We start from the raw sequence: 22,317 nt of genomic DNA, 5'->3' as shown, positions 1-22,317 counted from the left end.
CCATGCCTAACTACCAAATGCCTACTCGCCTATATCATACCTGCCTACCTTAGTACCTATAGCACTGCAAAATCGCTATTAGCTTCTCCCCCGACTCGAGAAAATAGGCAGGCACGTAGGCATGCCTAACCTTCCAAAGTTCTGTTCTATGTATCAAGTAGAACCCTCCACAAGTAAAAGTATTCCATATGTCATTTCTATTATTGTTAGTGTTCTTTTTTGCTTCCTCCTCCTCTTCCCATCACTCATCTTCCCACCAGCGGCTGCGGCGGCGCGCGGCGTGAAAAAGACAAATTGTTCAACAATTTATTTCCAAACGAACACATACGGTTATTGATCATCTTGACATTTGTGACATCAAAGCGGATAAGGAATTTGGGAAGGCAGAGATTGACCGAATTATCATAAGCTTCGATGCACACATATATTTATTAAAATTGAGAGCCTGTGACGTTGCGCGGTGCACACATACATCTGCTGACTAATGTCTGAAAATTTGAGATTTTGATCAGGTTATCCATTGAAGGGAAGGTGTCAGGCTGGTAGGCAATGTGCCCACGTGCCTGCCTGTTTTAGTTTTTCCTTAGTGTCTGCCTACCTTAAACTGCTACCTGCCTGCAGTTTTATTGCCTGCATGCCGACGTGCCTTGCTTATGCCTACGCCCTTTTCTCATCCTGCACCTCCTGCCTCTCTTTTTTTGCCTAGGTACCTACTGCCTGCATTAAGCCTACCAGCGTTATACCTACTTGTCTGGCTTATGCTTTTTTTGCCTGTCTACCTAAGCTCATGTGCCTACGCCTCATAATTTAATACCTGCCTACGTACCAATTTTATGTACCCTTGTCTGCCTCAAACCTACCTGCGTATATGCTTACCTCGTGCCTACGTGCCTTTGTTGGTTGTTTTAAAGGAATAAAACCAAGAAAGCAGGTAGGCATGCCTACGCGGTATGCTTATTGAACGCCAATTCACACATTAAGTTCTCACCTCAATAAAGTGAAAACTTCCCATCAGAATATTAATCTCTGATGTTTCAACTTGCAAGTTACGCTTATGATACGGCATTCTCACTACAATCATCACACACAATCATCACGGTTTATGTAAAAAGGGGCTTCAGTCTGGTTGGCGGCTACTTTCGGCAAGATTTTGGATATTTGGTATTCAATATGAGAAACATTTGATGGCAAAAAAAACTCGAGAAACCAAGAAGTGGGCGGGGATGTGGTAATTTTGAAAATTATGTTCTATTTGTTTTTTTTCAGGAATTTGAAACTTTTTTGGATCTCGTCGCGTCACGCAAGATTTTTCTACAAAACTATCATGACATCATACTGTCTAGAAATGAGATGGTCACGTTTTCAGAAACTCATATTTTCCGGAAAGCCTCTAGAATGTTTGCCTACAACCCGGAAGAAACTTGAAATTAATGGAAAAATGTAGTAAATGAAACCAAAAAAGCATTTCAAGGCCTGTTAAGCTCTTAAAAACTACATCTCATCTAAAACATGGTGCATCGATGTCTTGTAACTTCCACTGTGCTCATTACAGCGATTAAAGGTGTTGTCGTGATTTTTATCACTTGAATTAGACTCGAAATTGTCTGAAAACACAAAATTTAATAACGAAACTTCATAAAAACTACTCGAAAAAAAAGTTATGACTGCTTAAAAAATGACCTTAAATTAGTTAAAATTTGAAATTTGAGCGACTTGTCAGCGGCTGGAAACTAACTTTTTTTTGTAATCACCGTCTAATTTTAGACATACTTGATGATTATCTTGTGTCTTCAAATTGATTTAGGTACATTTAAAGTCGATGAATCACCGGAATTTACAAATTTTACCAAATCTTCCCGAAAAGCTGCCCGAATTTCTGCCTTTTTCTAGCCTTGCCGGTAATATAATTTTGATAATTTCTGTAAACTTAGACGGTTTAAAACACATTTTTTTCAAGATTGAAGCCTAAACTTGGTAGGTCAAAAATTGCCCGAGAATTGCAATTTTGTCAATTGAAAAAATTTCCGAAATCCAAGCCTAAAGCCTAATGGATTGCCAGCTTCGCCTGGAAAGGTGTAAGGGATTAAGATGATTTATACAAAGGATTACACTTCCATCTAGACGCTGAAAAAAATCCCTGGTTACACTTCCATGTTCCTTCCTTATTCGATACGCGAAAGGGCAATAAGACAAATGGAAAGTGCCAAGAGGTTACTGTCGTTTTCTTCCCCCCGCTATCCTCTTGTATGTTTCTTTTTTCTGATGCCTGTCATCTCTTCTGCGCAAGAAGCAGAAGAAGAAGAAGTCGAAGAAGCGCAACAGGGCGGGCGCGCGGTTCCGCGTCCGCGACCACGCACCTTCATATATAACAGTCATCCGGTCTCCATTGGCCCCGCCCACGCTTTTCGAACGCACACACGCAATTTACCTCAGATTATAGAGAGATTTCGGAGGTGTATGACACTGGACCTTTTTGACTTTTACTAGTTTTCTCTTAACTTCTTTAATTTCTTTTAACGTTTCCTTATCTCACAGGGTATGGAGGACACACGAGAGAAAGCCTATAAGGCTGTCACCTACTCGGCAGTCACATTCTCCTTCCTCGCTATTCTTTCAGGTATGATCTTTTGATTTCGAAAATAATTTAAGCTTTGAAGTTTATAAAAATCATATCAAATACCTTGAATTTCGGGATTTAATCCTTACCGTTGGAGTCTCGAACAATAAAAATTTAATTATAGATTCTTATCTTGTTTTTGATCATTTTAACGTACATAGCTTAATGAAAAATTTTAGTCGCTTCTAAGGTAGGTAGGCAGGCATACGCGCCTGCCTTATGCCTCCCTGCGTGTGTACCTTTTGATTGTACCGTGTAGACATAACCTGACCTGACCAAACATGTCAGGCGGCTTGATTAACGACATATAGGCGTGTAGGCACGAGGTAGGGTGGTCTTGTAGGTGTAGGTTATCTTGAAGGCAGGCAGGCAGGCAATTTTTTTTTTAAGTTACGAGGTAGCCGTAGGCGCCAGTAGACACATACTTATTTTTAGATAGGCCAACATAGGTAGCCTGATTTGGAAATTGAAGACACGGAGTAGGTCTAGGCGACCTTGTAGGCAGGTAAGCATAAGGTAGGGCAGATTGTTTACTTATAAAATAGGCAAACACGTAGGCAGGCGTAGGCAGGCACATTCAGCTCTAAATTAAACAGTTCAATTTTTTGATTGCCGAAAAAATTTGATTTTCTGAAATTTCCAAAAAAATTTCTAATTTTTTTTGCAAATTTGTATTTCAATGACCTAGTTAGGCATCAGGCAGGCATAGTTCACTTTGAAGGTATTCGGGTTTTTGTGCTACTAATGCCTACCTACTGACTACTGTGCCTACCTACTTGTGACATGAAATAAATTTCCGTAGATTGTCAGTATTTTACAGTTAAAAAATTCCAAAGTTAATTTTTTTTCTGCAGTATGCATCTCCATGCCAATTATCTACAACTTTGTCGACTCGATCCACCAGCAAACGAAACGAGACATGACTTTCTGCAAGGTAAGCACACCTTTTCTCTTCTTTTTTTCTCAATTCTCACCTGCTTCTTCACCGTTCCAGCCACATGGCCATTTGCGCAAGCAAACCGGTTTGACCCCCTCTCCTCTAAGGATAATAATATTATAGAATAACCTAGTGTGTAATAATAATTGATCACCTTTTCCCCCATTCGTTTTTTCCAGTCGACCGCCAGAGATATCATGTCTGAAATCAGTCACAAGAAGCCGATTGCCGCCGCGATCGCTGGAAACCTGACCACCATCCGCAACAAGCGTCAGGCGGTCGGTTGCGCCGGGTGCTGTAAGCCAGGACACCCAGGGCGGCCCGGACTCCCAGGACGTAACGGAAAGCCTGGAGTTCCAGGAGCACCAGGACGACCAGGAACCCCTGGAAGACCACCGATTGTGTGCGAAGAGCAAGACGTTCCACCATGCAATCCATGCCCACCAGGACCACCAGGACCACAAGGACCAACTGGAAACAGTGGACAACCAGGACGGCCAGGTAATCCAGGACGGCCAGGATCCCCAGGAACACCGGGACCTGTCGGACCAAATGGAGCATCCGGAGACTCTGGAGCACCTGGAAACGACGGAGAGAAGGGAGAACCAGGACGACCGGCTCAATCGACACCATCCACGCCGGGAGAGCCAGGAAATCCGGGAGACGCCGGAGCAACCGGGGCACCAGGAGACGATGGAGCCCCAGGAAGAGATGGACAGCCAGGACAAAGTGGGCCACCAGGACCACCAGGGCCACCAGGAAATGTTGGAGAAGCTGGACCACCAGGAAAGCCAGGACAACCAGGTCTTCCAGGACCACAAGGAGAGAGAGGTGAGCTAGATTACCGATTGTGCTACGTGGCCGCAAACAAATTAGAAAAGTAGGCCGTGTAATTTTAAATTTTAAATTAACAAATAGACAAAACTCGGTAAAATATGCGCATATAGACGAGCAGGCATCTAGTAGGCACGCAATAGGCACGTAGATACTTGAATGCTATGTGCCCTTACGCTTAAAGCAGAACACATACAATTAGGCAAAAGAAGATAGGTTGATAGGCAGGTAGGATTGTAGTAGGCACGCAAAACACAAGTAATCACTTGATAGGCACGTAAAAGGCACTAAGAGGCATGTAGGCAGGACAAGCAAGTAGGTAAAGCATGTCTGTTTGTCTCATATATTCAACATATTGAAAAATCCATAAATTATAATTTCGAAAATATGTTGTAGGTAGGCGCGTAGGCATGTGGTAGTCACGTAGTAGGCCCGCGAAATCCACTTAATCACCTGATAGGCACGCCGAAGGCACGTAGTATGCACATGGGCATACATACCTACAATTTATAAACTCTTTATTCACATCAATATTACATTTTTCAAGTTTTAAGCGAACATTCAGACAAAAAATCATAGGTAGGCAGATTAGTAGGCATATAGGAATTATAACCTACCTATCACAAAGGCTCTATTCAGCCATGACACAAATAAAACCAAAACATCCTAATTTTCCAGGAATCTGCCCCAAGTACTGTGCTCTCGACGGAGGAGTCTTCTTCGAGGACGGAACCCGCCGATAGATCCTTCACTGTTCAGCATCTCGTCACCTATTTTATTGCTAGTCTTCTTCTTGCCAATTCTTCCCTTCTTCATCAGCAGCTGTGTTGGCACCATCAACACGTTCTGAAGGCATTCGTGTCAAAAATCCGTCTTCTTCATCATTTCTTGCGCCGCGCCGTCGGGGTGTTCGGGTGTGATAATATTAATCTATTCCACTTTTTTTCCACTTTTTGTGTGTGTGTGTGTCTGTATTATACTTTGTGCCCATAAAACGTCAAACTCTGGTCAATTCTGCGATTTGTTAAAATTTGTCTGATTTTCATCATGGAATGCAAAAAAACTAAGAAGTTCTAAGATTTATTAATTTGTTTGGAATATTTTTTTCAGATTAAAAAAAAGATTTTTTGGAAGCTTTTTTATAAGAAACATGGTGCATCGACGTTGAAAAAACTTACAATTAGAATAAGTGTTAGGTAGGCCTTCGTGCCTACCCCTAAGACCTATTTTCGTATTTATAATGCCTGGTTTTGATTGAAATCGTATATCATCACGACTTTTTCAATATATTCAAGGAGACAAACAGACAGGATTTACCTACTAGCCTGCCTTATGTCTGCCTGCGTGCCTGACAAACGCCTACTCTCTATGAATGAATCCCTTTTAATTTGGCAATAGGTAGGCGTAGGTCGCCTTAAAATTAAAAATGCTAAAGTTTTTGTACCCAGTTAAACCTGACATTAGAACAAGTACATTGTACAATAATAGATCAGTTTCTGAAAATATCGAAACTCCGAGTTTTTTAGCGTCGATGCACCATGCTCCAACACGAGCTTTCCCCCCCCCCCCCCCCCCCCTCCCCCAAACCAGCAAAAAGGAAAACAAGAAAAACCACTAGAAGCCATGTAAGTCAGCTATCAATCATTGTGTCCCCGTCCCTCCGTTGACACTTGATTCTCGAATTTTCACTGAGCTTCTCTAGACTTTTGCATTTTTAACATGAACCAATATGTAGATCCTATGCTAAAGTTTTTGTACCCAGAAATTTCTGACATTTTTTCAAATAAAATTTCACATTTTTCGGCGCAAAAATATAAAAAATTTTTGAAATTTAAAAAGTTCAAATTTTCGAGCTTTCTCTACATTTTCCAGAGGCTCGAAAAATTGTCTGCGCTCTCATCTACTAGTATTTTTTGGGTAATTCAGTTTTCACCCAAATGTAAATTTCACCCACTCTCCTTACGCCCGGCTCCATTTGATTTTGTTTCATGTTTCTCTCCGTCTCCATGTGCATTTTGGATGCGGCTTCTCCCCTTTTTTCGACGCAGAAAAGGGGGTATAACATTTCGACTTTACGGGATTATACGCTTTTTCGTCTCGCCTTCTTTCTTGTTTCACTTCAATGAATACAAGATTACCCACACATCTCTTGAAATTAAGAAATGTTTCGTTTTAAATTCTCCAAATAGCTTTAAATTTTGAGGAAAGTTCCTAGCTCTCAGATGTGCTCAGCGATCTTAAACCTAGTAATGTATATACTTTTCTGATTTTAAAATTTGAAAACCATGACTGAAAAGGCCCGAATAGTTTCTTTCGTGAGTTAGTCTTTTTTTTTCTTCCTTTTTTTTCCTATTTTTTCTTCAAATTTGATTAGACATCTTCCAGTGTCAAGCCATAATTAAAAAGTGACGTTTCTTTTTTTTTTTTTGAAAGTCTCTTCTTCTTTGAAAAAATTTTGAAATTTCTTCTTTTAAGCTCGAAATGCTCCAAATAAGTATTCACATTTTTCTTTAAAAAAAACTGTAGCAATGAGAGATTTCAAATAGTCCAAGTCCTGAATTTTTCGGTCTCGAGCTCGCGGAGCCCAGTGTCTTTCAGCTCTAAAAAGCACAAATTTGAATTTTTGAGGAAAATGAACACAAGTATCAGAATCAGCGTGTTTAGTGTTTTCAGATAATATTCATATTGTCCAGGTTCTGAAATTTCTGGGTTTTGGCTCGCGGAGCACCGGCAAGAGCCCGTTTCCAGAAAATCGACACTTTTTGGTGCTCCGCGAGCCCATTCCTCAAAAATTCAAAGTCTAGCCATGTTTATTCTTTTCTAAACCGCAAAATCTAGGGGAATTCAAAAATTCTAATCACACAGCCTAAAAGCTTAAACTAAAAATGTTAGGCCACCAACCTTGCCTCTAAACAATCTCAAAATTTCATCAAAAAGTTTGTGGGGCCCCTTAGGGGGACTGACGTTCTCGCTTTTCAAATTGATGCCCCTATTCCTCGCCACTTTCCTCCATCTTTTTTCTCTTTATCTCTAAGTTTCTCTCTGTGCTCTCTCTCTCTCTCTCTATTCACTTCCTTAGCTTCAACCCCTCCAGACACTTTCCCCTTTTCTCCTTCACCCACAAAATGTACATTTCATGGTTTTTTTTTTTGGTTTTTGAGTTGTTTCTAGTTATTTTTAACTCTAATTATGGGTTGAAAAGGTCTCTGGGGAAATTTTAAGAAAATTTGTGGCTTCTCTCTGACATTTTGCTCTTTTTCCCCCTTTTTTTGCTCACGAAAATCCAATTTTCCAGTTTCAGAAAATGAATTTCTTCAAGCGAAAATTCTCGTTTTCCGAGGATGAGGGTGAGCCAATGGATGACGTGAACTCGGGACCGCCGAGCTCTTTTTCATTTCAGTCGATTGCTAATAAGGTGTCTAATACGATAAGGTACGAAATTTTAAAATAAAATAAAAAATCTCAAATATTTGTGTGCTCCGTGAGCTCGGCCGGCTGGGAAGACTCCAGTTTAGAAAACTTTGAAAGTTTGAATTTGACACCCACATAGCTTGGTTTTTAAAAATTTTGAGTTTGGAGCTCCCGGAGCTCACAGAGCAGCCGATCCTCCAAATCTCTAAAATTCCAAACCTAGGCCGCCTTGAGCTTTTTAATCTGAAAATTCAAATGAAATTTTCAAAAACCTTTTTTTAATATATTTTTCCCAGTTTCCAGTCAATTTTGTCTGACAAAAATTTAAAAAAAGAGCTCAATATGCTTCATTTTCCAGATTTTTCAAATTCCAGTTCAGAATTGTTGTACAGCCTGCCAATAGCATCAATTTGACACCCATATTGCTTGGTTTAAAAAAATTTGATTCTGGAGCTCCCGGGCTCACAGAGCCGCTCATGCTTCAAATCTCTAAAGCTCCAAGCCTAGGCTTGTTTATACTTTTCTGAACAGGCTCGAACTTTTTTGTTTGAAAAATTGATTCTAAAAGATTCTTATCAGTTCAGATAATGCTCGCGGAGCACAGGAATGCTCCAAATCTCTTAATTCTAAACCTGGGCTTGTTTATACTTATCTGAACCACCTGATCTTTTCAAATTCCAAAATTTCACCAGATCATTTAAAAAGCTCAAATTAAAAGTTTTATTTCAAAAAATACACAAATTCTCAAGAAAATTTGTCATCCACTTCAAAAAAAAAAAAGAAAGAACCAAAAAACCCGCTAGCGAAAACATTCATTAAAATTGTAGTGTGCGGCTCTTTTGAGACTGCCAAAGATAAAAAAAAAATAAAATATAGTGTAAAATGAGAGAATCGTGGGAAATTTTCCTCAGAGAATTTCCTTCATTTTTCCCGAGAAAATGCAAATCTGGGTATCTCCATGGAAACCCGCACATTTTTTTTCTATATTCTGTTCTGCTGCCAAGATAACATGTGTTTAAATCACTTTGTCAGATATGTTCACTTATTTCAGTGCTCCAACGTCACCTGCCAAGTCTCGGGAATCACTTGCCGCTGCACTGGAGAGGTCACTCAATCATGATAGGTTTGTTAGCTGGAATTTTGCTTTAAAATTGTTCGAAACAAAAAATTAATAAAAAATTTGAGTTTGGCTCAAGAGAGAGCTTTCATTTGAGTATAATCATGACATGTTTTGATCAAATTTCAAAACTTAGCGATCCTGCCGCGAAAACCTGGGAATTTTCGTGATGGGACCCAATATTTTATGACAAATTTATAAGAATTGAACAATTTACAAACGCACATCAAAGATTTTTGCTTTAAAAAACCAATTTTTATTTATTTATTTATTTACCAGCCGTGGACCGCACCTTCGGCGCGGCCCCCGACTTCTGGGGCTGAAAATTAATTTTTTATGAAACTACCGTAACCCTACAGTATTCCTACCGTACCACTATTGTACCACTACAGTACCCCGACTATATCCCTACACTAACCCCCAACTCACTATCCCTCCAGAAGCTAAAACTTCGCAGACTACAAAGACTACATAGACTACAAACTATGGACAAACGGAATAAGCGCTTTATATATAGTAAATGATTTTGATTCAATTATTTGTATTAAAACATTGTAGGGGTCGAAACATGCGACATTGCTTGGGATTTCCTCAAGAGCTCATATTTTTTCGAAATTTTGGCAATTTGCCAAAACTTTGTCCGGAAATTTTGAAAAATCTAAAATTTTTTAGAGTTTTTTGATGTGATACTCGGTTGTCTTAAATCATTATAAGTGTATTAAAAAAAAAAAACAAAAAAAAATCCACTGACGCTACTCCATCTTTGAAAATTGGTCAGTTTTATTGATAATATATCATAAAAAATTTCACACCCGTAAAATTGCTCGAAATACAGCTTTTTGCAGACATTCGATTATTTTAAATATGTACAAGGCTAGGTAAATACTCTGGTAACATTTTGGAAGTTTTAATTTTTTTTGAAAAAATTATTTTACCATGCGAAAGGCTTACTCAGGTTTAGGCCTAGGCTTTGGTTTAGGCTTAGGCTTAGGCTTAGTCTTAAGCTTAGGCTTTCGCGTAGGGTTAGGCTTAGTCTTAAGCTTACTCTTAGGCTTAGGTTTAGACCTAGGCTAAAACTTATGCCTTGGCTTGGCGTCAGTGACGCTATTTAGGGTTAGGATTACAGCAGCACTGACGCTATTTAGGGTTAGGATTACAGCAGCACTGACGCTATTTAGGGTTAGGATTACAGCGTTTTTTTCATTTTTCAAAGGGTTCCCGTTGGCCGATCAAAGCGAAATTTAACACAGAGACGTATAGGCCACTAAGAAGCTTTCGTGTAAAATTTCAAATTGATTCCATCAAAACTCGCCGAGTTATGAAGCTTAAGGTGTTTTCAAAATGACCCTCAACTATTTTTTTAAATTTGAAAGTTTGGCGTTTTGTCAGTTTTCTGTCTAAGCTCACGAAAATTTAATGACAGGAGGACGGCAGTGAAATAAGTTTTCTTGTGAATTTTGAGCCAATTTCGATTTACAGGAGCCGAGATATTAAGCTTCAAAATCCAAAAAAAAATGACCCTCGCTCCGCCCCTTTTTGTCGACAAAAAGATTTCACTTTGAAAACGCGCGTGTAACTTGACGGTGGGTGGATGGATTTTGATGCGGTTTTTTGCTGTCTTTTCAAAAAGCTTGCCCTACCTCTGTATTCTTTTTTTCAGAAAGATTGGAGCTCATTGAGCCGAGATATTTTGAGTCAAACTCAAAAATCGCTATTTTCCGTCATTTTCGGGTGGTTTTAATTGAAGGAAAATTCGAATACTTGAGATTATTTCACGATTTTTTAGGGGTGTATACAAATTGACGAGGGCTTTTCAACGTGTATCTTGAAAAAATTCTACGACTCTTTTAAGCTATAGAAGTGGGCTCTTTAGTGTGAAATCGAAAATTGCATGTTCCCCCCTTTTTTTTGGTGTGCAAATTAGCGATTTTTGATGGTCTTTCGGCCATAAGTCGGTCAGTTTGGCACTTTTTGGGGTAAATTTTTCGAAAAACGTATTTTTCAGAAAATTTCGTCCTCAAAAATATAATTTTTGTTTGAAAATTATCAAAAATAACTTCAGAAATCGCAAATTTCTGCATTTTCTCAAAAAAATGACGTTTTTGCTGGAAAAATGAAAATTTTTCCACTATCAAATGGGATTTTATGTTAAATTCGTAATAAGTGCATAAATACCGAATGCAAGCTGAAAGCACAGCTCTCCATTTTCAACGATTTTAGTTTATTTAATTTTTGACCTCGAATTTTCAGTTTCCCTCTTTTCCTGGACCAGTTTTTTGTTGGATAATCAATTTTATGTTTTAAATCTTATTATTTTTGCTATGAGAAGCGAGACAAACAAAAAATTTTTGCCCATGAGTTCTTCGAGCCCCGTTCCTGAAGTTGTGAGCTTCAAGCCTTGCTCCAGAGGCTTTTTTTTCATTCTTTACCAATTTCCAAAATTTCAAATGCTATCATATTCTCCTTTTAACGCTGACTTCAAATATATACTTTTATTTTTCAATTCCAATTGTGAGCGGAGCTACGGCGCTTTCAAGGTTCAGCAGTGCCCGCCCGCCCCCTCTTGCCTCCCCTTTCTCTTGCCTCCTCCCTCTCCACAGAGTCTCCACAGTGATGCATGTAGACTGGCTGTAAATATGGTCTCTAATTACTGTTACAGGATCAGATATGTATATTTTACGACATATCTCTTGCCGCGCTAGTCTACTGTGAGCACTTTTAGAGAGCTTCAAAGTCAAAATTTGCATTTCCGACCTCCCCCCCCTTCGGTGTGTTTTTTTCGCGTTTTTTTTTTAAACCACCGCTTCGTGCGCTGTTCTCTTTGAGAAATCTTTGGTTTTAGGGTGAAATTCTTGTAGAAAAAGATTTTTTACACATTCTCAAGTAAAAATTATTCCGAAAAAGTGATTTTTTCATTTTGAAAATCGAGGCAGAAAAAAAATTTTTGATTTTTTTCCAAAAACTTTTTTTTTCCCTTCTCGTAGGATGGCGGTCGTTTGAGATATTTTAATTTTGAGAAAAAAAATGAAATTAAAAATATTTCTAAAGCGATACAGCAAAAAAATTTTGAAAATTGAGTGAAAACGCACTGAGATAATCGACCTTGAAGCAAGTTACTGCCGTTTTTGCGTTGTTCATTTTTCAACTTTGAGCGTTTATTATTCACTCAATCTGAGATCAATTTCAATTTTGTTTTTTTATATAGATTCAAAATTTGACGCTAAATCCGAAAAACTAAGTTTCAAAAAAATTTTAGTGAAAATTTTTTTCAGCACCGCCAAAAAATCGAGTTTTTCAGCACTGATTTTTTCGAATTTTTGCGATTTTTCACTCATTTTTTGATGAATCTTTGTTTTCTTTTTTGTGTTCAATGAACAATATTTATAAAAAATGAAATCTATTAACAATTTGTGAAATTTTATTTTTGAAAAAATTTTGTGCCACTTTGAAATGTTTTCAAAAAATTAATTTTCTGCCTCTTGCCCAGAAAAAGTGGTTCGGTCTGGTGTTTCAAAATTAACATTTTTGAAATCCTTACAATTTTTTCATATTCCCCCAAATTTTTGTAACCCAATTCTCACTTTGAAGGGAGATGGCGGGAGATACAGTTCGTTGAAGGGTTGGCTGCCAACACATCGCCACCCCACCCACAGAGAGACACACATTTACAACCCAATATATTCAAATATTACCTCCTGCTCTCAGTTTTCAAGATTTTATGATGATTTTTACTTCATCAGAAAGAACACATTCTCTTTCCTATTTGCAGGGATAGAGGAAGACAAAAAAAAACAATATGAATTTAAAATCAGGGCTTCGCCCCGATTTTAATAAAATATATGAAACCCTCTTAAAAAGTTACAAGAAGGTTTTTCCTTGCGCTTGGAGCGCAAAAGAAAAGAAAAAGAGCTATTTAGACTTAGGGTGCCCAACTGGAATAAAATATAGGAAATCCTTAATGCACGCTTAAGCCTAAGGGCCCGAAAAAAAAACTAGGATGCCCAACTGGAATAAAATATTGGAAATCCTTATGACACACCGGCGGTATGGCGCGGCTTAAGCCTAAATAGCCACTTTTATCAAAATACATTTGAGCGAGGCGGTTGTAAACTATTCGTTCTTTAGCAAAAATAAAAAAAAAAACTTTATTTAAACTTAAAAATAAATATCATATGTTTTCACACCTGAGAATATCACGCCTTAATTTAGTAATCATTTTAGTTCATAAGTGTGAGAGAAAGAAAAATGGATTAATCATCGGAATTAGATATCATCAGAGTGATTATATTCATCAAAGGTCCCACTTTACTGGAGGGTTAATTTGGTTGATATAAAATTCCTATCTCATGTAAAGAAAGGTTCGAATTCTGTACCTATGAATGCTGCCGATATTTGAATTCCTGTCTCATGGGAAGAAGGCCTTTCTTGTGGGAAGAACGGAGTTATAAAAAAACATACGCAGGTACAGAATTTGAACTTTTCTTCCCATGAGATATTAATTTGAATATTGGCATTCTATAACTTCACTAAGAAAAAATCTCTCAAATATGTAGAGATTGCTCGCATCCCTTCAAATATTACAAAATTTCCAAGTTTCTTAGAAATAATCTTCATTTAGATTACTGAAAAATATCCACAGATTACTTTTGAGTTGCCTGAGAAGTTATTGTAAAACGCAAGACGAGCTCAAATGTATTTTGATAAAAGTGGCTATTTAGGCTTAAGCCGCGCCATACCGCCGGTGTGTCATAAGGATTTCCAATATTTTATTCCAGTTGGGCATCCTAGTATGTTTTTCGGGCCTTTAGGCTTAAGCGTGTCATTAGGATTTCCAATATTTTATTCCAGTTGGGCATCCTAGTTTTTCTTTCGGGCCCTTAGGCTTAAGCGTGTCATAAGGATTTCCTATATTTTATTCCAGATGGGCACCCTAAGTCTAAATAGCTCTTTTTCTTTTCTTTTGCGCTCCAAGCGCAAGGAAAAACCTTCTTGTAACTTTTTAAGAGGGTTAGGCTTAGGCTTAGTCTTAGGCTTAGGCTTAGGCTAATTATTAGACTAAAAACGTCCAAAAAATTCTAGTAATCTAGCGAGAATTCTATAAAACAACGTAACAAGCCATAAAAGCTAAAAAATCCTCTGAAAAAATTCTGAAATTTTTAGAATTCTCCAGAAATATTTTGGACAAATTTTAGCTTATTTCTGGAAATTAATGAAATTCAAGTGAATTTAACAAAATTTGTTTGGAGAAATCTAGGTTAACTCTAATCTAAAAAAAGTCATTTTTAAAATAAAATTAAAGCTCTCACAATCAGCAATGGAAATTCAAACTTTTAAGAAAAACTGAAAATTTTTTATTCCAGAAGCCGTGGTGAGCCACTAATGAAGGATGCCAAGGTGCTTCTCGTCATCGACTCACACCACGTGGATTGGTCAAAATATTTCCGCAATCACACAGAATATGCAATCCGCGTGGAGCAAGGAGACATCGACGAGCTTGACGTAATGTGCACCGAGAAAAACTGCACAGTCGAGCTGAACACACCGGGAAAAGACGTCCGAACGTTCACCCCATCCGCAGTTTTTCTGGGAGCCGGAGCAACTCGATGTGCTCAGTTGAAGACAATCACTCGAGCATTTATAGCTGCTCATATTCCATTTCTGAACTCCCATACCTCTGCGGTAGCGTTTTTGGATCGGAATAATCTGAAGAAGCAGTTGAAAAAGATTACATTGTCTGATGGTGCATCGATCCCAATGCTTCCTATTGTTCATTATCCGCATTTTCATAAATTTGTGAGTTTTTGGCTCGATTTTTTTATTTTTCGAAAATATTTGTTTAATTTTAAAATTAAAAAGACGTTTTTAAAATCAAATTTAATCACAGAAAATCAAACCTTTTCGATTTTTAGGTTAAAAAAAATATTTTGGCTTTTTTTTCGATTTTTTTGTTAATTTTTAAAAGGATCAAACCAAAAAACTTTTTTCCTGGTTTTTTGTCTCAGAAAAATTGAAAAAATTGAAAACCTATCCGATGTTGTAGTTATTTATTGAGTACAAAAAAAAGTAGAAATTATATTATTTTTGATTGTTCAGTTTTCAGTTATATATATATTTTTTATTTTTTTAGTTTTTTCTAAAAAATCGACAATTTTTTTGCAATGCAAGTAAGCAGCAAAATGACGCGAAATTCGCAATTTTTTAACATTTTTTAACAATTTTTTTACATTTCTCTACATTTCTCGACATGGGAAAAAACACTCATTTTTTGTCAAAACCACGTCTTTAGTTCACGACTTTACCTTTTCAGACGTTCACGTTTGTTAAAAGTAGTGTAAAATGGGAAAAATAAAATAATTTGACAATTTTAAAAGATATATGCGTGGCCACACAACGTGGTTTTGAATTCTAAAATTTAAAAATGATCAAGTTTGATTTTTCATATTTGTCTGTTTTGCAACACGCATATATCTTTTAAAATTGTCAAATTATTTTATTTTTCCCATTTTACACTACTTTTAACAAACGTGAACGTCTGGAAAGGTAAAGTCGTGAACTAACGTGGTTTTGACAAAAAATGAGTGTTTTTTCCCATGTCGAGAAATGTAGAGAAATGTAAAAAAATTGTAAAAAAATGTAAAAAAATTGCGAATTTCGCGTCATTTCGCTGCTTACTTGCATTGCAAAAAATTGTCGAGAAATGTAGAAAAATTCACTTGCATCATCCCATAAAGCTTCTTTTTTAGAAAAGTTGAAGAAAAATCGATGAATGTTTTGATATTTCAAGTTTAAAAAAATGAGAAAATAAGCGAAATTACTTAAAAAAATTTGTTGTTCGAAAGATTTCTACAATTTCTTTTTGGTTTTGGTAAAAGTCGAAAAATTATGAAAAATTGAAAACAGACAAATAAAATTCAAATAAAAATTTAAAAAAATCGACTGAAAATCATGCACAATTTTAAGCTTTAGGCTTTTCAAAAAATTATAAAATTTTCGAACTTTTTCCAAAAATTGAGTACTCATCAAAATATATTAGAAATTTGAACTTTACCTTCAAAAATCAAGACAAATTTTTTCCAGCACCAAAGCCAATCGTCGACTTACCCGATGGTTGTCTCAGTGAACGAGGGATTCCAGGGAATCGGAAAAATCAAAGTGAACAATCACGAGGAGCTGTGCGACGTCGAGGGAATGCTCCAAATTATGAGCAAAGGCGATACCGAGGTGGGCGGCAAATTTGAAAGATTTTTGAATATTTTGAAGGTTCAAAATTACATTTCAAAACTTTACTAGGTCTCTAAACATAGAAAGAAAATATTTTAACAAATTTAAATTTCAGGGATTTTTTTTTAAATGTATGACATTATTTTCCAGGTGGAAGTGCAACCGTTCGTCGACGCCAAGTACGACCTTCACATCCAAAAAATAGGCCACGAGTACAAAACCTTCATTCGCCGTGGAATCTGCAAACACTGGAAGAGCAACGTTGGCTCCAGCGTTTTGGAGCAAATTTCCACGTGTGAGAGGCACAAAAAGTACCTGAAAGCCATCACGGATCACGTGGGACCAATGCATATATGCTCCATTGACATTCTCGTTTCGAAGGAGGGACGGGAGTTTGTGCATGACGTTAATGATGTTATAGGTGGGTGACGAGAGAGTGTGTGATGGGGAGAAACACAAAGTGCACTCTGCGTCTCCCCTCCCCCATACTCTTTTGCGGCATGATCTTTGAACGCGCGAAACTCCGTGATAGGTGGAGCTATCAAAAAGTTGTCAAGAAACAAATTGTAGTACACAAAATTCTGCAAATTTGGTTAGTTGACAACTTTTTAATAACTTTGCGCCCTGTGGAGATACACAACTTTTAGATAGACCCCCTCTACGTCTCCCTTGACCCATGCTTCTTCAAATTTGAACAGCAACAACTTCCTGGAAAGCAAAGCTTTAAAAATGTGTTTAATCAAAAATTGTAGAACACCAAATTCTGCACATTATCATAGTTGGACACATTTTGTTAGCTTTGCGCCCCGAGGAAATATACAGCTTCAAAGTTATGGTGGCAAGAGAGTGTGGGGTGCGGGGAGACGCAGAGCATTCTGCGTCTCCCCTCACCCCACACTCCCTCGCTCGCCGAACTTTGAACGCGCGCAACTCCGCGGAGAGTTGAGCTATCAAAAATCTTCCCACTGTAAAAGTATACAGAATTCAATTTTACATTGAATGACTACAAATTTAAAACAAAACTTTCAGCATACTTCGGGGAATCCGCCGAAGATGATCGCCGGGCAGCAAGTCTACTGCTCAGAGCTCTAGTGGCTCCAAGGATCACATCACCAATAGCCGCTGAGCCTCCTGCAACTTCGCCAACTACCTCAGCAGTAACTAATGGTCATGGAAATCATGGACCCGGTAATTTTTTTTTTCTTACTTTCAAAAAATTTCAAAAATTCTCAACAAAAATAATCATTCTGATTTTTTCCAGCTCCCGCAGTGCCAACTCGCCGTCTCCCACCACACCCTTCAAGCTCTTCAGCTGCTCCGCCACGTGGCCACATGTCGGACAAAGTAGAGTCGCGTCACAAGGATCATTACGATCCACCACCACAAATTCCACGTACAGGATCCCGGGAATCTGTGTCATATGTGGATGACACGATGGGACAGTTGAAGCGCACTTTTGCCGGATTTTTTGGAGAATAATTTTATTTTTTTTGTTGTATGAAATACTGAAAATTTGAAAAATGTCTGAAAATTGCCTGATCTCGTATTTGCGGTTCTGATAATTTATTTTATTTTTGTTTTGGTAGTAGATAAGAATAATAAAGCTATTAAATTAATTTTTAAAAAGTTGTTCTGATCACTTCTAGCCACGGGCTTGATACTTGACAACACCAACTGCTCGGAACAGTTTTTCCTGCAGCAAACAATTGTTTGCAGCATATAATTATAAAATCAAACTATTATAAAATTTCACTGTTTTTCCCCAATTTCACCTACCTAACCTTCCTAATTTCCTCGAGAATATGCACTTTAGATAAACATCGCGCGGGGTGTTCTGTCGGAGTCTTGTACCGCCTGCGTCTCTCGTCTTCCCTTACTCTCTCACGTGCTCTTTCACCTATATTGAGGTACTAATGTGTCATTTATGCGGATTTATTATGTTTTTGTTTCTATTTTTTCTGATTTGAGAGATTTGGAAATCTTTTTTTTTGCTTAATTCGTTTAAATATTTAAACCTGGTTTTGAAAAATTAAAACTCAAATTATCAACGAAAAAGATAAGAGTTAAGATATCAGTTATTAATATCAATATGCATTAATTTGGAAAATCGATAAAATTGAAAAAAATTGTCCAATAGCCTATAATTTTTCAATTTTCTACCGTTTTAAGTTTGTTCATAAAATTAATTTGCAAATTTAAAAATTGTTATAATCCCTAAATTTTATGTTTACGTTTTTCAATTAGGACTGGTTTAACTTTGGGAATTTTCCAAAACTTTTTTGAATTTTTTTGAATTTTAGTTTTTACAAAGAAAAAATTAATTTTAAAAATAACGTACGAGAAAAATAAAATAAAAATTTCTCGTGCTAATACTGTTTCAAAGTTAAGATTTTTTTTTGAAATTTTGGTAAAAAAATGTATTTTTTTTGTTATAATATTTGATTGCCCTTCCAAAACTAATTGGGTGCCTATTTTGGACTAAACGGGCTGGAAAATGTTAAAAATGTAATCTGAATAACAACTTAAAATTATTTTTTAATTTTCAAAGTTTTCCGAATTTTTAGTAACTTCCAAAAAAAAACATTTCCGCAATTTTTTTTTGAAGCCTTATAACTTTAATGTTTTCTACGCTTTTTTCAACGTTTAGAATTTTTTTTTTAAATTTCAGAATGCTTCGAAACATAAACGAGTGTACCGAATATGGAACACATTTTTTATTGGTATAATTTATTTATTTATTTATTTGAAAAAGTTTAAAAAAAATTAAAATTTCAGACATTTCAATTCATAGTTCTAGATGGTATTAGGGATATGTTCATGAATATTCGACGTTTTGTCAGGTGGTATACATTGTGAGTTTTTTTTTTGAAATTCGCGCCAAAAATATTTGATCTTAAAAATTTATGCTCAATTAAAAAATAATTGAAGATCCAAAATTATCGAAATTTTTTTGAAAATTTTGAATTTTGCGTCAAAATTAGTTTTAAGCCGAATTCTTTGAAAATAAAAAAAAAATTCCGAATTTTTTAAAATTGGATTTCGCGCCATAATTAGATTAAAATTTTCAAAAATTTTCAAATTTCGCGCCAAAAATATTAAAACCAAAGTTCATTTCAAATCTTAAATTCCGAGTCAAAATTAGTGTACAATTCCAAAATATTTGAATTTTGCGCCAAATTCTTATCAAGCTCCGCCACAAAATGGTCAAATTTCAGAGATTACGATATGGGTCACGCGTTGTGCAATATCTGGTGGCTATGGTTTATTTATCAATGTATTCATATCATTTTTATTCACACTAGGATTTTTCAAAATTGCAATTTTATGTTTTGGGGTAAGTACTAGCATACGTGTTTTATTTTTAAAACATTTTTTTCCAGCAACAGTTAAAACTATCACATACACTATTGACTTTTTGATATGGGTCCCAAAGGAATTTTGGTGTCCAATGCTTATTTCACTAGTTGTTACTTCAGGTAAGTCAAAAATATTTTCGAGTGAAGTATGGTGCATCGACCCCCATTGTGTAGTGCCCAAGATTTTTGGCGCAAATGCAGAAGTCTCAAAAATTTGAATTTCCAGCAATTTTCTATTGTCACCACCGAAAACGCTCTCGAGTCAGTGAGCTGATGTGGACGTACGTGGACGATGAAAATGATATTCCCGTTAATATTTGTGACATTCGAAGAAATCCTAAAGCTGTTGTGGGATGGGGAGATCGTAAGTTTTTTCATCAAAAATCAGTTGAAAATTCCGATTCTGACAACAAAAGTCAGTGGAGCACGATTAAAGTACCGAATTTTAAGAAGAAAAAAAAATCGTATTTTCATTGTTGTTGTTTGTTACGGAGCCTAAAAATTGACACTGCAAAATACAGGCATGTGGCAAGTTTTGAACAAGTAGGTAAGCCTGTAGGCGCGTATGTAGGCTTGTAGGCACGTAGGTAAACCTGTAGGTACCTAGGTAGGCTTGTAGGTAGGTGGCTAAACGGTAGAAATGTTGCAGGCACGTAGGTAAGCCTGTACGTATCTAGCTACGCCTGTAGGCACTTAGGTAGGCTTGTAGGCAGGTTTACATGTTGCAGGCACGTAGGTATTCTTCTTACTACAATTTTCATTGACAAATTATATCTCCGCTTCTGTCAGTTGTGCCAAAAAGTTTTAAATTACAAAAATATAGAAATCAATATTTCCCACATTTTCTCAGTTGTCAACTTTATTTCAAAATTAAAAACCACCAAAAATTACCCCTTCTTCCAGGCGACACTACCGCAGAACCCGTTGAGTGCTACCTGGCACCCACAAAATGCGTGAAGATCAGTGGGATGGTTGGAATGATTCCGGAAATGTCAATGACTGATAATATAGCAAGGATTAACAAACATCTGAAAGAGAGATTGGCTGCTGATAAGACACATGGAGGGACTTGGCCATGGGTGAAGGTTACTGTAGATACACGTGTCGCTTTGGTTTATATCAAGTTTCGGGAGGTTGAGGACTCAACTATGTGCTTCAATTTGCTGGATGGATATTGTTATGACGGTTAGTTGCTTTTTTTACTTTGACTTTTTTTTTATTTGTCCGAGATTTATTGTTGTATGTCCGTTTGCCATTTTTTCAAATACCCAAAAATTGATACTTTTCAAAAGAATCTACATAAATTCCAGTCAATTACCCTGATTTTAATTCGAGTTTTTTTTCAAAATTATTTCATTAAAAGTATTTCCTAAGCCTAAGTCTAAGCTCAAACCTAATCCTACGCCTAATACTAAGCCTAAGCCTAAGCCTAGTCCTACGGCTAAGCCTTAGCCTCAGCCTAACTTAAGCCTAAGCCTATGCCCCTTGTTTTTTTTAAAAACATGTCCTGAAAAATTTTATAACAATTTTTCAATGAATTTTCTGAAACTTTTCAATTTCCATTTAAAAATCCTATAAGTTGAAGCTTCCCCTACTACTTCTAAAACTTGGTTTATAGTGAATTTTGGAGCTTTTTCTGATTGAAATTTTTGGTCTCAAAAAAAATTTCAGTGAAATTTTTTTCCTCACGTTTTTGGCGCATTATTCTGGTCTCTTATTCATACAAATTGATTCTGATGCCAGGTCCAAATACATTAAATGTAGTCTGAAATGATCATCGGATATCGTAATAAAGTACTCCATGTATTTTTAGATTTTTAAAAGTTTTCAGTCGAAATTGTAGACTTTTTGAGTAAAAAAATCAAAAAAGTTTTGAATTGAAAAAAAAATTATATTTGGAAATTTAAACACTATAAAAGAGGCTTTCAACAACTTTTCAACAAATTCCGTGTGCTTTTTGATCTCCTGTACGTCATGTAACCTGATAGGCTCAATCATCAGGGCTCTAACAACTTTCAACTTCAACCTATCAAAACCCTCTCTCCCATAACAACAAAAAAACCCTTATCGACATCTGTTTCTTTTTGATCTCAATATCCCACATTCTTTACACTTTAAAACAAATCATTTTTCCTTTGAATTTGATGTGTGCCGCTGCCAGTTTATCCAATTTATTCACTTATCTCACCGTTTATTGGTTTCATAGAATGTAACAAAATAAAATCGGGAAAATTTGGCAAAAAAAACATTGAACCTAGGGCTTGTCAGTATATTTTAATAGCTGTTCCTGAAAGCGCAGGTTCACCCAACCTCTATTGGGAAGTGGAGCAATCCACGAGTGGATTATCGGCCACAGTCCCCGGCTAGGACGTGGCTTAAATTACAGCCCAGAGGGATCACCACCAGGAAGTGTACCTGAATCCCAGATCCGCAGTGCAATCTTAAAAAAAACTCATGGCAGCCGACACCTCAAGGGTTGGTTTTTACAAAGCAGTCCGTATGGTGTCCGCCGCTATAACCTCTTTTATGTTGTAGTTGGTAACAAATTGGCAATTATCAAAAAGCAAACAATATTGTATTAAAAATTTAGTTTTTCTCATTATCAGAACAAAAATTGGCGGTAAATAAAAATTTTAATTTTCTGTGAACCATTTTGGCGGGATATTCAAATTTTCGGAGAGTAAATTTGGCGGAAAATTCAAACTTTTTGAGAAAAAATTTTCTCTATAAATTTAATTTGGCTGGAAATTCAATTTTTAAAAGAAAAATTTTTGGCGGGAAATTCAAATTTTTTGAGAATAATTTTGGCGGGAAATTCAAATTT

At 36.6% G+C, this 22,317-nt stretch overlaps 4 protein-coding genes across 5 annotated transcripts; 3 read left to right on the top strand and 1 right to left on the bottom strand.

Annotated features, from left to right (window-relative positions):
- Positions 1-431: 431 nt before the first annotated feature.
- Y38C1BA.4 (uncharacterized protein) lies at positions 432-939 on the bottom strand (the record flags this gene model as incomplete). The annotated part of the gene is made up of 2 exons (NM_001268307.3): positions 432-488; positions 877-939. 2 exons carry the CDS (start codon positions 937-939, stop codon positions 432-434), a joined length of 120 nt encoding a protein of 39 aa, NP_001255236.1.
- Positions 940-2,535: 1,596 nt separating this feature from the next.
- col-109 (Nematode cuticle collagen N-terminal domain-containing protein) lies at positions 2,536-5,397 on the top strand. Its single transcript, NM_067737.6, has 4 exons — positions 2,536-2,617; positions 3,472-3,551; positions 3,734-4,385; positions 5,067-5,397. Exons 1-4 carry the CDS (start codon positions 2,539-2,541, stop codon positions 5,129-5,131), a joined length of 876 nt encoding a protein of 291 aa, NP_500138.1. The 5' UTR covers positions 2,536-2,538; the 3' UTR covers positions 5,132-5,397.
- A 2,273-nt stretch (positions 5,398-7,670) lies between these two features.
- Positions 7,671-17,762, top strand: snn-1 (ATP-grasp domain-containing protein; the record flags this gene model as incomplete). 2 transcript variants are annotated; one of them, NM_001380066.2, is made up of 7 exons in its annotated part: positions 7,671-7,820; positions 8,851-8,922; positions 14,277-14,709; positions 15,994-16,137; positions 16,288-16,558; positions 17,167-17,325; positions 17,399-17,762. In NM_001380066.2, exons 3-7 carry the CDS (start codon positions 14,296-14,298, stop codon positions 17,614-17,616), a joined length of 1,206 nt encoding a protein of 401 aa, NP_001367951.1. In that variant the 5' UTR covers positions 7,671-7,820; positions 8,851-8,922; positions 14,277-14,295. The 2 variants fall into 2 exon arrangements, with proteins under 2 accessions (NP_001367951.1, NP_001367952.1); NM_001380065.1 differs by having other exon boundaries at positions 7,690-7,820; positions 17,399-17,616.
- Positions 17,763-18,806: 1,044 nt separating this feature from the next.
- Y38C1BA.1 (uncharacterized protein) lies at positions 18,807-20,683 on the top strand (the record flags this gene model as incomplete). Its single annotated transcript, NM_067735.3, has 6 exons — positions 18,807-18,857; positions 18,913-18,989; positions 19,353-19,471; positions 19,518-19,613; positions 19,720-19,857; positions 20,397-20,683. 6 exons carry the CDS (start codon positions 18,807-18,809, stop codon positions 20,681-20,683), a joined length of 768 nt encoding a protein of 255 aa, NP_500136.1.
- Between the last annotated feature and the right edge of the window lie 1,634 nt (positions 20,684-22,317).

The sequence above is a fragment of the Caenorhabditis elegans genome, chromosome IV (genome assembly GCF_000002985.6).
Source record: "Caenorhabditis elegans chromosome IV".
NCBI classification, from domain to species: Eukaryota; Metazoa; Nematoda; class Chromadorea; order Rhabditida; family Rhabditidae; genus Caenorhabditis; species Caenorhabditis elegans.
The sequence above is the reverse complement of the archived record's forward strand: the minus strand, read 5'-3'. Positions and strand labels throughout refer to the sequence as shown.